General features: G+C 40.1%; 1 protein-coding gene across 1 annotated transcript in view; it reads left to right on the forward strand.

The window, feature by feature from the left end:
• Positions 1 to 16380, forward strand: part of NTRK2 (neurotrophic receptor tyrosine kinase 2) — a gene marked incomplete at both ends in the record, with an annotated part of 199766 nt that overhangs the window by 41845 nt on the left and 141541 nt on the right. Inside the window, 5 exons of the mRNA XM_084278353.1 lie at positions 563 to 699; positions 3622 to 3754; positions 5276 to 5579; positions 10573 to 10601; positions 15713 to 15813. Of these exons, the coding sequence (XP_084134479.1) occupies positions 563 to 699; positions 3622 to 3754; positions 5276 to 5579; positions 10573 to 10601; positions 15713 to 15813 (704 nt within the window). The remainder of the gene's footprint in view (positions 1 to 562; positions 700 to 3621; positions 3755 to 5275; positions 5580 to 10572; positions 10602 to 15712; positions 15814 to 16380) is intronic.

Genomic DNA, 16380 nt, shown 5'->3' on the forward strand with positions numbered 1-16380 from the left:
TGCTCTCTGTGAGCTGTGCCTCTGTATGAGACAGTGGGCTGTGATCTCTTGTGAGACACTGGGAGCTAATGGGACTTTCCTGTTGGTATTGTGGAGGAGTGGGGAGCTGGGGGAAAATAGGTGGTTTTTTGCAGCTGTTACAAAGCAACAGATGAAATTTCCTGTTTTAAAGAATAAGGGAAGGGTTTGTTGTGTGGTTTTTTTTTTTTCATTTGAAGTTAAAAACTGAAGTTAAAAACTGAAGTTAGAATAACTTCTGTTAGTCCACCTGAAACATTTCCCTATATAATTAACTAATGCATTTCCACATGCAATAATATTTTCTTAGGATGCGAAGTGGAGAAGGTGCAGAAGAAATTTACATGGCAACCTAAAGATTGTAGTTATGTGTTTGCAAAGATGCTGCTTGTACTCCTTGACTAGATAATAACTGACCTCACTGAATATCTCATTTAATGGTGTCTTTGCTTGCATTTATAAAGCTAGCTTAGAACTGAGTGGTGTCTGTTTCTGTGAAATACAAATACATGTGTGGTTTTTTTTGTTCCTGTTTCTATCCTAGACTTGCCCTCAGCAAACTTAAGCAATTACAACATCACCGTAGTGGAAGGAAAGAGCATCACGTTGTACTGTGATACTACTGGCGGGCCACCCCCTAACGTGTCCTGGGTGCTCACTAATCTTGTTTCAAACCATGAGGTAAGATTCATATTCAAATATGTGACAACTTGGAGGCAGGAGATAAGTTGCTGGTGGATGGAATGAAGCTTCATGTCCAGCTTTAGTTAACTTTTTATTAAAAAAGATGAAATACAAACCAAATGTTTGGATTACAGTTGTTTTGCAGTTACTTCCAATTCAGGGTGACTGCCATGGTGCCTTTGGGGAGTGGTGGACATTTGTGCAGTCTGGTTTTTGGATGTTCACTTGCAAATGAGTACAGTAATTTTTTGAAGCAATGTGGTGAATGAGGATACTGAAACACAAGGGCTTTCTTATTGTCACTGATACCTGCATACAGAGAATAAATCTGGCCAACCCTAATCAAGAAAAAAAACCCATGTCTTAATTTTATGATATTCTCATGCCAAGAGCATGGTGTATCAGAACTTGGCTGTAAATATTATTTTGTAGCTTGTTTAATTTTGCTTCAACAAAGAAAGAAACAACAGGAAGCCTTGGAAATGAAAGTGAAGGTTTTACTAAAAAGAATGTCGGGGGGGTTTAATCAAGTATGAAGAGTTTTCCTTAGTAAATTCATCTAGGCAGGGGAAGTTTTATTTTCTGGGATCTTTGTATTCTGTGTCCCTACCTTAGACTGTGTGTGAATGGGAGACAGAATCAGAATGGTCAGGTATTTCTGATGGAATAGTTGATAAGGAGAAGTAGGTCTTCAACATTTGGCTGATGACTTCTTAATTTGCATTATTTACACAGCGCACAAGACCCTCTGTTATTTACAGTTTTATGGTATTGGCTTTCCTACATTCATGATGATTGATGCAGACTGCCCTAAAGCTTCTTGGTCTGTACCAAGTGCGGGATATGTACTTCCAAAGCTGTTCCTGCAATGCAGAAGAGACAGGACCTCTGGAGTCTCCTTTGTCCTTTCTTCCTTGAGGTCATTATATTGGGCCTGTATAGACTCTGACTAGCATATTTTTCAACTCTTACCAGTAAGAGTTCGACAGAGCTCTAGCTTTATTTTTAAAATTTTCTCTAATCTGTAAAACTATTGAAGGCATCAGTCATCATCAAGAACAAGAAATTAAAACAATTTGCCAAGTTGTGCTTTTTTCTTCTTTCTTCTCTGAGTTATAAGCCAAAACAAATGTGGGATGTTATTCAAAAAGTGAGATCACCTCATTTTTTAACCCTCCTATCTTTGCATGTCATGGTTAGTTTGCTTCAAGCTTTCCAGAAATATTCCGTCCTGGCATAGCTTCTTCTTGAGATTTCAGAGGGGCTCATAACATAAGCTAGCTATAACCTTAGTGGTGGAGCACAGTAGTCTTTTCAGTAGCAGAAGAATGAGTGCCTTTTAAACCTCATTTGCCGTTCACAACTATCCTTCCTTTTTGTGTGAGCGTTGTTTCTGGTTTCCTTTCTCCCACTTCCATATCTCAGTTTCTGCCTCCCCTTTCTTCACCTCCTATGCTGCTTTTGCCTGTTTTCTCTCTCTTTCCTGTTTTACAAAGTTAGACATTAAACTAAATGCTAGTCCTGCAAAGCTAGCTGTGTGTTCCCAGTGTCTGCACTGAGGTATGATCCCATTCACGTTAGATTTTTCTTGCTCTAGATTTCAGCCCAGCGCCTGCAGCCGAGCCCAAGTGCTTTCAGTCCAGCCTTGAGCACTGCTCACCTCTGCGAGTTGCGCATAGAGAAGCGGTGTAATTTGGTGTCTGTTTTTCCACTCACATCACCAAACATCACACTGAAATCAAAGGCACATTAAACCGGAGGGGCGTGAAGGTGTCATCTCCAGGTTCAAAATCCTCATCCCACAGGACTGTATGCACGAGTGTTCCTGCGCGTCTCCACTGACTGCCACTGGAAGTCACCGTGGTTTGGCAGATGCAGCGTGTTACTTATTTGTCCAACTGTATGTGTGCACTAAGAAAAGTACCTCAGAAGTAGTTTCTAAAAGTGATCCTAATTATTGTTTATTTTCTGAATGTGTTTTGGTTCCTTTTTAAGAAAATAGCTTCACATTTTATGAAAAAGTCCAAGTACTGAAATAGTAATTATTTGGAGATCACATAAATGATTTAAAAAAAACAGAGTGTTCAACTACCTTTGAAAGCTTTTTTTTTTTAAACTGTCATGCAGCACTATTTACTTTATTCAGTGTTGCATAGCTGCATATTCCTTGTGGTGTTTAAGGCTGTAAATGGGCACTGAGCTTTCTAAAAATTGTAAGAATCAAGATTTCTAAGAATCTTAATTCTTACCTTAACTAGCCTGTGTCTAAACACATAAGTAATATTTGGGCAGTAGCTTAGGTAGAAGAAGGTATGTAATTTCTCATGGAACGCTTCAGGATGAGGAGAAATTTTCAAGAAAAGTTTTGCTAAGGAGAAGGGAGAAGACACGTTGTTGTCAAGGTACAGTACAGCTCAGAAGGCAGCTGTGGAAGAGATGCTAGATGTAAGAGTAAGAAAAGGAGACAAAAGGAAGAGTAACGCAAGAAATGTAAGAAGGAAGAAGAAGTTCAAGGGGACCAAGGATAGACTGTGGAAAGCAGTCATGAAGTGGAAGAGAGGAATAAGCAAAGGTATGGGCATAGAAAAAAAAAGATCTCTGTAGAGGGGAAGAGGTGTTTTAAAAAAAAAGCCAGGCAGAAACTGAAAGCGACAGGATAGAGAAATGTTTGACTATGATGTTTATAGCAGAACTTTCGGACCTTTGAATCCAGGGCCACTGATGGTTGCTGTTGCTCCTGTAGGTGTTCTGTGTCTGTTTGGGTAAGACACTAAGGTAAGGCTTTGATTGACTGTAGCCTGATACATCTAAAGGAAAGTAGAATGAAAAATGCCATTCAGCTGTGGCCCACGATTCCCTCCCTTTCCCTTGTTCTTTATGCTGTGGTTGACACATACATGTTCTTCTGGTGGCTTGTAGAGTGACACAAGTAAGAACCCTGCCTCGCTAACCATAAAGAACGTTTCATCCATGGACAGCGGACTGTGGATTTCCTGCGTAGCAGAGAACATAGTGGGAGAAGACCAAGCCTCTGCTGAGCTCACGGTATTATGTACGTATGCAGGCCTTCAGACAGCTCCAGAGGCCAAAGTGCATTGCCAGCAACTCTCTTGGGTATAAATACTTTTTGGGCATGCAGGCTGTCGAAAAAATAAACCCTTAAGGCATGTGAACTACATACTGCAATTAACGGTCGGAGTAGCCCAGCCAGCAGTTGTTGTATTTACCTTTGCATTCTGCAAAAAATGTATTCTAAATTCTTAATCTTCCAGTAAGAACAGTCTCTAAGTAAAGGTCTGAAACCCAAAATACTCAAAGTCACTGTCAGTGTGGGAAGGTTTGTAATAGTGTGCATGTACATAAACACTGTCTTCGGAATTAAGAAATGTGAATGCATCAAAAGGCTTGTAGAATTAATTATAAGAGACTATAAATGTTCTTGTTGTATAAAGCAACAACTGCTTTGTTCAAAAAATAACACACTTGCAACATTTGTACCGCCAGATGTAAACATATTTGTCATAACTTTGAATAATGTACTTATTTGTCAGGGCCAAGGAAGGGGGAAGGGACATGTAGCATAGAGGCACTGGCTTCTTAGATCTAAGCTCCAGCCTGAATTCATTTTATGTGAACTAGACAGCATGTTTTCACAAGTTGCAGCCCTCTCTTTAATTGAAGATGGGAATGGAACGCTTTGTAGATGGCAAACTTTGTTCAGCATGTGCTCATGACAGAGTAAACCAGAAAAATCACTGTAGATGTAGGTTTGTAGGTTGAAATTGGATACGTAATAGCTATGGGAAGGGACGTAAACTAGAAATGTTTGAACAGTGTAAATGAGATTGTGAGCTTGGCACTGTTACGAGTGATAAAAGGGAGTGTAACTAGATGGAATTGGATGCAGTTGAGAGTAAATATCAAACAAAATTTCCCAATAGTGTAATAATGGGCAAGGTGCTGGAATAATCTCCTGAGAGAAGAAGTCTGTAAACTTGAGGCATTTAGTAGGTTTGACCAAAGAATGAGAAAATGTATGGTAGAAAATCATTTTTCCCTGATAGAAGAATCCAGGGAATTAAGTCATCTGTTCTGGCTTCGATTCTGTGAAGAAAATAATCTGAAAGTTTGGATTCCTAGCTTAATATATTTCCAGTACTACTTGCTTTTGGCCAACTTTTAAATATTTTCAATACTGTTGTGTTTCTTCAGCACTCCTCTGCACCATTTTTTCGGCAGAGTACAGTTAAAATGTCTGTCTCCCCCTTCTCAGTGATCTATTAACTAACTTCCCACACCTTACAGGGTCTAAGTGATTTAACAGGTGTTAAGTCTTTGTCTGAAACTAGTTGGTTTCATTTCTTCCTAAAGAACAGCTTCATTTCAGTTGAGAGCATAGTACCCTAGGCAGAGCAGGTGGGTTCCTACATATCCCCCGTGCAGGTATCATTCTTAGCAATAACATACTCTCATACTGATACTTCCCTTGTAACTTGGGGGAGAGGAAAGGGAGGGAAGAAAGACATGTTCAGAATATTCTAATGTGCTTTGCTCTTTTCTTTTTCCAACACAGTTGCACCAAATATCACATTTATTGAATCTCCAACCCCGGACCACCACTGGTGTATTCCATTCACTGTGAAAGGGAACCCTAAGCCCACATTGCAGTGGTTCTATGAAGGGGCTATACTGAATGAGTCTGAATATATCTGTACTAAAATACATGTTATCAATCAAAGTGAATACCATGGCTGCCTTCAGCTGGACAATCCTACCCACCTGAATAATGGTGCTTATACCTTACTGGCAAAGAATGAGTACGGAGAGGATGAAAAAAGGGTTGATGCTCATTTCATGTCAGTGCCTGGAGACGGTGAGTATTATATCTATCTACATACATAGAGAGAGAGATATAGATATATTTTTTAAATGTTGGCTATTACAAATTGATGAGACTGTGGAGACAGTGCTCCTGGCCAGTTTCACCATTTCACAGGAAGCTTTTTGTATGCTTCTCCCCCTCCTCCTGCTCAGCTCTGAATGAATGTCTTCAAGATTAATTGTAAAATAATGTTTTTCTTGAGTGTTTTCTTCTTGTTTATTGCTTCTCAAGGGAGGCCATGCTAGTGCTCTGTAAGTCTTCCCTTTGTGTAACCATCCTTAGTGCCAGCTAAGGCTAGTAGAAGGTTGCTGTGTCTGAAGAGTTTTCTCAAACCTCAGTTCTCATCCTGGAAAGCACTGAGTGCCAATTCAGCCACACTGTAAGTTTTCTGCACCCTGTATCTAGTGCCCTGTTGCAAAATCTGTAGCACAGTCCAGTGAGTTGATGATGATAATATTTTGGGTAGGACACCAGAGGGAGCTTGAGAGAAAACCCAGAGGCAGGATGGATGAGGTAGCAGGTCCACACGGGCATTTCATGTCCAATTCCCCTTTGCTTCCATGGAGATTGGGAGCCTACATGCCTAGGAGTATCCATGCTCAAGATGGTTGCTGTTAGATATGTACATCTTCAGCTGCTCTAAAGGTTCTGCCTCAGCCCTCGTAAATGAGATGTGAGCGGGCTTGAGGTGGACTAATTCATAGAACTGCAGAGACTCCTGTAAGTGACTGATGTTCACCGTGGTTTGATGTTTACCCACTTCTTCAAAACCATATGTGAAGTGACTGTAAGCCTGAGAAGGCGTACATGTCAGCATATTGCTGTGTGTGGAAAGAACTCTTGTGTGGACCTTGTGCAGCTGGAGTGGAAATAAAAGCATGGGTTTTTTTGCAAATAATTGCACAGTCATATCTGAAAATATGAGCATGTGTGTACCTTTGGCTTTTTAGCTGTGAGATATAAATAGCTTCCTTCTTTTTTGAAACAGCAGTGTGCAGTGCTAATGTTATCTGGCAGAAAAAGGAAAAAAAGTGAATATTTAAATTCTCTCTCCTACATCGCAGGCTACAGACAGCAAAAACATGGTCTGTATTTTGTGCTTTTTCCCTCTCATCTTGCACTGCAGTAGGGAGAGAGATGGCAGGTCTTTTGCTCTCCCTCTCTTAGAAGGAGAAGGTGAAGAGCTGATACAACCAGGCTTTATTTACTCATGAGGCTTTATTTACTCCTGCCGTCCTTAGTGATCCCCTCCTCTTTTCTCTCTGTAGTTCTTCCTTAAATAGACCCATTACAGAAACAGGCCATCATTTCAGCTACTGGCGTCCTGTAATACTGCTTTATAATGGTGCCATAAAACAGTTCGCCTCATAGATGTTCTGTATGCAATGAAAGTTATTTTAGACTCTGATTATTTAATATGAAGCTGGCTTCGTTTTCGTAACAGAACAAGAGTTCCTCTAATATATTGAGGTGAATTTGTATTTTTTTTGTCTTTGGTCCAAATCCCTTCTACTGTTCTGGTTTTCCTTTGTGCTTCTCCCCTGTAGACTGAAAATTTCCCATCTGTGGCCTTTTAAATCAGTAAATAGAACTGTAGGTATTCCTCCAAATTAGAAAGACAGCATGATTTCTTTGTTCCATCCACTTTGTACTCATAAGGAATGTAACTCTCACAAGATAATCTGTGCTGTGTTCTTAAAGCACTTCCCAGGTTCTGTGGTGGATTAAGATTCACATAAAGGGTATAGAGGAAATCAGACTATGTATAGACTGTGCAGCTATGTATGTAACTGCTTTACCAGCGAGTTCATGAAGAGTGGATGGCACGAAACCAGTCTTAAAAATTAACAGCAGGGGAAATTGCTTATCTACTTAGCCTCCTCAATAGTTGTTTTTTTTTTTTTCCTATGAGAATCATGGCATTGAGCTTTTGAAAACGTCACAACATTGTTGTCTCCTCCAGTAAAACTGGCATAAAAGCAAATGTTAAAAAAAATAGAATCCTCTGTGCATTGTATTACATTTTTTGTTTTGAACTATTACTATTTAAAGCACTGTCAGGCTTTTTCAAACCCTTAAAAGGCTTTTTCAGTGCTGTCGTTACTGTGTAGTTTCTTCTTTTGGCCCACATATTGTACAATGAAGCATAAAGATTAAGTCCCACGCCCTAGTATTATGTTCTTTTCCATGCCTTCATGACTGAATTAAATACCAACCCTGATGTTTCATGGGGTGGGGTATACTCACTGAGCTTTAAACTGATTCTCTGGTTATTGCATCACTTACGGGCAAATGCTCTGAAGGTAAAAACAAAAGAAAATTTTAAAAAACCTCACCTATAATCCATATGTCTGTCTAAATTAGTTAAGTGTGAAGCATGTCCTGTCATCAACAGTGTAATACTCCACTTTCAAAGCTGCATCAAACATAATAAAATCATGATTTGTGCTAAGATGGTCTCAACTTCCAGCACGCTACCCTCAGAACATTTTTTACTGCTCTGAGGATGCATGCATGAGGAAGAGGAAAGCAAGTACTACAGCAGGATTTCGATTGAGTTAATGGTAGGACCGTTAATGTAGTAAATTAAGACTATGTTTTAAATACAAAGGCCTGGGAGAATAAATTTCTGTTAGCTGGATTTTTAACTGGCTTTAATCTGCTAAAGTTCTTTGGATTCCTGTTGAGGATGCCTTGATTATTTGAGACTATGCTGCAACAAACAGTCAGCAAGAAATGTTCACGCCTTATTCTGGAGGCTGTTCTTATAGTTGATCCAAACCACCTAATGAATGTGGGAAAGATTTTTACCAATAATAAGTATTTTTAATTGAGTTTATTCATCTACTGGCTCTCTACTCTAAAATTCATCTGAAGGAATCCAAGTCACATAGTATCTTGTCAAAGAAGAAGAATATGCTAAATATGCCTTAGAAATAGCATCTTGCTTGTGCAGCAGAACAACATGGGCTGTTTTGCAGAAGTAGATTTTTGGATTGAGTCTTTTGCCGCTGTCTTAGTTTGAAAATGTCAACTTTAGAAAGAAAGAAAGAACCAAGCAAACCAAGGATATTTAATCTAGTTTATAAAGATGAGTGGATAGCATAAGCCTGTTGTGTTTATTTACACAACAACCTCTTGTAACGTGGACCAAAATAACAATGCTGTTCTGTGTTTGCCTTAGAAATAATTGTGTGTAAACATGTAAAATTAACAGTGGTGAACTTTAAGGTTAAAATAGCTTCAGCTGATGTTTTGATGATTGAGTAGATTGTTTCTATGTAGGGAATACTAAATAGAAATTTGGAGTTTATCCAGCATCTTGATTTTTGCAACTTTATTTGAAGTGAAGAATTGAGCTATACGAAAGCTACTTGAATGGAGTTGATGACTTCCTAGTTTATATCCCTGGCAGGAGTTAGGGGGTTATACTAATCTGATTAATTTATAACAATTCCAGCAAACAGTTACAAAAATGCAATTCACTTAATTCAGGAAGGAAAGCCTGGGAGTTTTTTTGTTCTCTCTCCCCTCCCCCTTTCCCCTGCCTTCAGATTAAAGAAGGTAAATTAGAAATACTGTCTTTCAGCAGATGGATATTTTACACTGGAAAAACCGAGGCCCTGAACTTTTATGGACAGAAGATGCTGGCCAGAAGTTGCTTGAGGACAGATAGTACAAGCTTGCTTAACTTGTTATTTATTTCTGCAGATTGACATAACGGTTCTCCTGGGGTCTATTAACCTATATCTTTGGATACTAGAGTATCTTCAAATGCATTTAAAAATAAGTCTAATTATCTGCTGCCATTCTGCAAATAGGCTGCAACTTGGTGTAATGTTTTCACTGGAGATTCTCTCACATAAGCAGAAACAACAGTGTTCTGGCCTTACTTGACAGTGGCTTTATGCCAGTGTAATGTCACTGCTGTGGGTCTAATGTGTAGTACTATGAGCAGAGTTATGCTTTTTGAAGTTTGATTCATCTTTGGAGATTTTAACTGTCACTTAATTTTATTACCAAACCAACAACAAGAAACAGTAAAAATATGGAAGAGATGACTAGGAGCCTACTACATCAGCTGTGCTATGAATGCATTGTAGCTCAGAACGATCAAGTATGTTGAAATACAACAGAAGTATCTTTCAAAGCATGAATAGTCTAATAGTATGCTAATTTCAGTGGGTGCTCTGTGCAGTATACTCATTTATGTGCTCAGCCTTACATATGTGCAATAATTAGAAAAAGCTGCAAACTGGAACTAGTATAATTTAGAAAAGTGTAGACTAGACGGGTATCCAATTTGTTTGTGTGAAAGCTGGCTTCCGAGAGACATCTGACTCCCTTGCTAAGAGTTCTGTCTGTGTATCAGCTGTGCAGCTGGCTTCTTGGAAGCATCCTTTTTCAGAGCAAGTTAAAAAGGTGCTGCTTAGATCATTGCTACCTCCAGCCCTTAATTTGCCAGCTCACAGCTCTCACAGTGATTTAATAGCAACATTTTTTGATCTGCTAAAAGTCAGTGATTGTTAATACTGAAGTCTGCTTCCATTTAGGGTTGTGGAGAATTCTACCATTGATTTTTCAACAGGAGTAGTTATTGTTGCAGTTATTTCAGATATACATTAACAACAGAAAGCGGAATTTTGCCCAGTTGGGAAATATGCCTGCCTTTCCCAGAGCTAGTGCCCCGTGCATTAGCTGCTTCATGTGAAACAAAATATTAAGCTTGAAGCAAAATATTAACCTTTGGGATAGCTCTAAAATTGTTGTAAATGTAATATGATAAACAGATACTGCAATGTATTGATGTAGCTTTGCATTTGTAAAGGTACTGATCATTGGTATTGCAAATAACATGTCAACTCTTAAAAAACTCCTAAAGAAACTCTTATTCTTCCAGCATTTGCAATCTACTTACAAAAGCTTTTTCTTTTTTTTTTTTTCTCTCTGTCTCTTTTTTTTTTTTTTTCTTCTCTATGTACAGGTAGTGGCCCAATTGTGGATCCAGACGTTTATGGTATATATTTGATTTCCTTTTCCTTTTCTTTTAATGATAGAAGTGAAGGAACTGAAACCATTAAAAGATTGAATGTCAGGCTCAGTTAGATTGAAATGGCACATATTATAGCACAATACTAAAAGGTACTTTGTAATTTTAGTTCTTCTCCTGCCTTGTATTATTTAAGATACATGAGGGTAATATGGTGTTTTACTTACTCTTCTGCTTTTGATTCACATTAGGAAAAGCATAAATCCACTGCCATGAATTGTTGCAGTTGATCCTGTAGGATGACAGCTGTCTCATGTAGCTCAAAGGCATGAAATTTTGTGAACCTTTTGGAGGCATTTCTTGGAGGGAAGAGAGTCCGTGATTTCTCCTTATATAACTTAATTTATTTTCTCAGGGGCGATTCCATACTTGTTTTGCCTCCAAAAATGTACCCCTAAATCCCACTTAAAAATTAGGTTGGCACAAGTTAAGTTTTCCTGTAGGCAATTTATTTTGCTCTGTCCGCTCATTTGTACCTTCCCTTAATCTCTCTTGCATAAGCAGACCGTCAACTCAGTGATACCTGAGTGTGTGCCAGAAGATTTGATGACACAATGTTCATACTACCTTTTTAGTTAGGGAGAATGTTTTGGTCTGAATAGACCATAGCTAGAATAGAAGCTGCAGAATGAAAAGCTACTTCCTAGTTTTACATAATGCTTCTGGTACGTTTACAGTGTATTGGAAAGTCCATCCTAACCAATATACCCAAACACCCTTTAGCTTCCAGCAGAAGCTGGATCCTGTTTGGAGTACTTTTTATTTGAATGAAATGGCCCATGACTCAAGTTTCCTTAAGCTGATTTAAATGTTATTGCTTTGATTCCATTCCATGTCATTAAACTTTAGCAAATGTGCAATTGAAGCATCAGATTGGCTTTAAGTGGTTAGAAATGCTAAAGGATAGCTTCCCCTCCCTCTCTTTCCAAATGTGTTTTTTTGGGGTGGAGGGGGTTGGGTGATGGGAAGGTGGTGTTGGTGTGCACAATTTCTTGCATGTGTTGTATTATGTAAGCTGTGTGCATGAAGATTCTGATTCTGAGCTGTTGATCAAGGTCCTGGTGCCTATGTGTATGGCTTTTAACCATGTGAGTGATGCGCTTTGGTTGACTTGCATAGATTTCTGCTGAGATGTGCACTTTGGGTTGTGCTAGCGGATCACAGCCTGCAAGACCTAGTCCTGATGAAAGCAGCTTTCCTTTTTATTCGTGGCTTTTCTTTCTGCTGTTTGAAACTGCTGCCTTTGATCTTTGTTTCAGTGACTCAGTGCTTGCTTTGAGAAACACTTTGTAGTCCAGAGTGTTCCCCTAATTATTCCAAATTTACAAGTCTGCTTAGTGGTGTGAATAAATGAGGCTGGGTGGAAGGTCTAGGAACTGATACCCTTATTGGAGAACCACTGCCTACATGGCTGATGGCGGGACCCCTGGGATGAGCTTCCTACAGAGAGTGAGCGGTTTGCATGACTTTTTTTGAGACTACTCTATTTCTATGCTAACCTGCTTACCCACAACTCAGATTATGTTGGAAGGAAGATTTAACTCCCCATCCCCTTGCCTTCCCTTTAAAATGCATTTTGCAGAGCCCCGTGCTAATCATGTTGCCTATACATTTGGTGTAAGGGCAGCAGCCAACGATTTGATCCCACTGGGCACTGGAGCTGTTTGTCAGTCTGTCGGCCTCACATAAAGTTAATGGGACATGCAAGGTATTTCCCTGCAAGTGTCAGGGTGCTTCAGGGCTGGGGGCTCCCCTTGGGGGAGGGTCTGGCAGGTAGGCCTGTCCCACTGCCCCAGCCAGGGGTAGGACAACTGAGAGGCTCATGGGCAGCCATAGCTCCAAGCCTTAGGCACTGCGCTGGGTCTGAGGTCAGGTCACAGGCCCGCAGCTGGGGCTGGCTCAGCAGAGCCCTTAGCTGACCAGAGCTGGGCTGTGAGGAGACAGAGACAACTGAGGGCAAAGGACACCAGCCTAAGTACCAGAGTGTGTGTGGAGCAAAGCACTTCAGGGATGGGTTTAGTCTTTTCCATGGTAATTGACCTTCTGTGTCCTGAGTTCCATATGAGGTGATTTCCAAACATTTTTTGGTTAATGTTTTGAGCATCAGAGCTGATGAGGTCACAGCAGGCTGTGTGCTGTCCTATATCCAGCTGCATGGGGCACTCCATCTGCCACAGATGTGGAGTTGTTGCTAGTGCCTCTGGCTCACCTCTGTGGCATCTCTCGGAAAAGGCGGAGAGGAGTGACTGTCGTGGCCTTATCTGGGGAGTAACTGAGAATTAAAGTGCCTCACCCAGGGCTGAAGAGGAAATCAAATGCAAATCTGAGTTCACATCTTGGTGCCACACTGCTGCTTCTAACATGGTGAACACAAGAGAGACAACATGCCCTGTGTCACCCAACCTCCCAGAGGACCGTGCAGTGATTGTGCTCAGTGCTGGTATGACTGTGCTCTAGCCTCTGTCCCATCCACCATGCACTTTGTAAAACAGCTGTGAAATACTGCCCAGCCTCAGTTGCAATTCACCAGAGTTGGTGTAGTCACAGGTGGCTGCATGAGGTACGTGGCACTGGAGAACCTGGCCCTGAGGCGATATGAATCCCACATAGCATGAGTCAAGAGGCGTGACTATGTCTGCATCAGAGTGCTGGGTGTCTCTGTCAGGATTTCATAGTGAAATGAACAGGAATTTAACTCAGAATTGCCTGGTTTTGGCTGGATAGCTGTTGAGCGTGTTTTCCTTGCCTGGCTCTCCCATTTCAAGAGGCTTTGAAGATCTGGCACCAGTTCAAATTTAAGCGCTTCCCAGTTGCACAGCAGGGAATGGCAGTGTAACACAGCATAGCAATGTGGCCTACTTTAGCTCTTGCCCACTTTAATGTAAAAGTACATTCAGAGGATCCACGGCCTAGACCTGAATCCTTCTGCATAGTTCTCATTAGACCTTCAGGGTGTGATTTCCTGTAGCATAGCACAGATGTGAGCATAAACAGAACTGCACATCCCTGCCCTGGGCAGCCTTGTGTAGATCCAGGCCTGGACGTTGGTGGCCCTGCCTGTGGCAGGGGGGTTGGAGCTCTATGATCCTTGGGGTCCCTTCCAACCCAGACCATTCTATGATTCTATGATTCTATGGTCCCATCAGCTTTTGCTCACTGCTATGTACAGGTAGAATTACGAGAAAAATTTCCATCTTGAAAGTCTGTATTACAGAACCAGAGTAGTGAAGGATCTAAATGTTTGTTTTTATATATTGGTCTTCTGAAGCTACCATAAATAAATATGGGGTTGGACAAAACTGTGAAGATTTTCCCGTTAACTACAAAGGAAGCCCAGTCTTGGTGGTTGAGATACTTGTTATAAAGTAGGCTCTGTCTGCAGATGTCAAATGGAAGAAGTCTCATTTGCTGTGACAAAGCATATGGTCATGGTGGCCAATGAGCTGCACAGCACCTTGTCTGAGTGTCTGAGCTGCTTGCACAGCTGAGCCATTCAGGCAGGAAGAGTAAGGAGTGCTGATCATTTGCCTCTTGCTCACTGTTCTCACCTTGCTGCACAGAAAAGTATAGGCATAGAGTTACAGTTCTGAGTAGGAAGATTCAAACGGGAAAAGACATGGGAAATTAAATTTTGTTTCTTATGAAAGCTCTTTGTACTTAATATGTATTTTGGATTGGAAGGATGTTACCCTTTAGCTTGTGTGGTGTACAGCCAAAGTAGACTATGTGAGCTGAGTAGACAACCTGACTGTACCGACTGTGGAGCACTGGTGCCAGCAATAGCTGTGTGGCTTTGTATACCAAAAAATCTGCACACTGACGCATGCTTTGCAGAAATGTGTTCATGCATACATGAAGATCAAAAGCCCATTGCAGCTTGTTGTTACCACTGTTTGCTGAGCTCCCCAAAATGGCCCTGGGACCTAAGGAAATAAACTCTACCGAGGCACAGGCCCTCGCTGCTCTTGCTCAGCAGTAGCTCTGTGTTGGAAGAGTTCCTCTGTAGTTAGTGAGGGCTGTGCCTCTGCACTGTTTTTTCAGCTTCGCAGTTAAAAATTAATCTGTAGGCTTATAACATTGATTTTAATTTAAATGTGTTAAGAAATATACAGGTAATCACAAATTTAAATTACAATGCTGGAGGTGCATTTTGTAATAGATTCAGTTATTGCCCTTGTTTGTTTCTTTCATCTGCACACCTTACAGTCATAAAATTGAAATGTTAGGTATATTTCCAGATGTAATCATGCAATACACTTTTTATTTTAATGCACATTTCTCCAAGTTCCTTTGTATATTATTTAATTATTTTAATATAATGTCAGTAATTTGGCAGGAAATCAAGCACTCTAAATATCTGTGTTTCATTTAAAAATAATAGTAAATAATTAAGCCATATTCATTCTTTTTGAAGGCTTTGGATTCACCCCTGCAGACCTATCAGTGGAATTACATTGATAAATCAAATTTCTTCATACCATCTCATACAGTTAATTGTTTAAAGGTTTACCTGTATGACAGTTTATGATGCTAGACTCTAACCTCTGTGCACACAACAGTATTTGTTACTGGTTTTTGTAACAAAGAATAACAGCTGTTTCACATTTGATAGTAATAAAATATCTAGCTAAAAGCCCATCTGCCAAGTTCTTCTCAGCTAAGCAAAAGTCCCCAAGCTAATTTCTAAGACTGTCCTATATTTGGCTGAATACAAAGCTGAAGTTCAGTGTAGAGGGCAGTCTTTCATTTTTAATGGGAAGTCAGAAGCACATAAAAATAGCTTTATGGATGGAGTTCTTATTTAACTCTAGTTTTTCCAGTAGAGATACACATTAAGGTGTAGATCCCTTCTCTTTTCAAGTTTATTAGTCACAACATATCAGTTTGATTATCTGCCACAGGAATCCCCCCACAAATGTTCCAGCTACGTTAGCAATTATGTATTGTGTCCAGAGAGCTTAGAGCCTCGGGAGTTGTTAGTGGCCTTAACATCACAGAAAGCAGAAATAATAAAGACGATCCTTTCCCAACTAAGGTTAAGAAATTATAAAAGCAACCTTTTTTTTCCCTTTCCTAAGAGTATGAAACCACGCCTAATGATCTTGGAGACACCACAAATAACAGTAATCAAATCACTTCTACGGATGTTTCCAACAAAGAGAATGAAGATAGCATCACTGTAAGTATATACATGGTTTCCTGATCTGTAATCTTGGCGGGCTTTTGACTCACAGAACCGTGGAGATTGTAATAGGACCCTGAACTACCATAACATCAGAGCTATTACTGTGTTGTGATCCAAACTCAGGAGGAAAAAAAAAAAAGAAAGAAAATCAATGCTCCCCGCTCTTGCGCTCCCCCCTGGTTTTGAATGTGAATCACTTTCCAGTCCAAGTTAGTATTGTTGGTTATTTTGTTTTCATCTAAAAACTGAACTATTTTTTAGCCTAAGGGTTTGCTTCTAATTTTAGCAAGGGAGAGCAACTCTATATTTACAAAACAGAGACATCCAAGGTAACTTGAAGATTGTTGTTTGAATTCCAGTCCTGGAATCAGTTGCTCCTTACAGACAGAGTGTGCTGCAATGAACTTTCAAATTCTAATTGTATGTTTTTATAACGTGATTTCATATAGGTTTTTGACTGAACAATTTCCAGTAGCTTTTAGTATAAGCTGAACTGGGTGGAGGGAGGGGGACTTCTTTGCTGACTTACCTCTCGTTCTCCTGGAGTGAATTGTTGGAAAG

This window comes from Gallinula chloropus (assembly GCF_964237585.1).
Source record: "Gallinula chloropus genome assembly, chromosome: Z".
NCBI lineage: Eukaryota > Metazoa > Chordata > Aves > Gruiformes > Rallidae > Gallinula > Gallinula chloropus.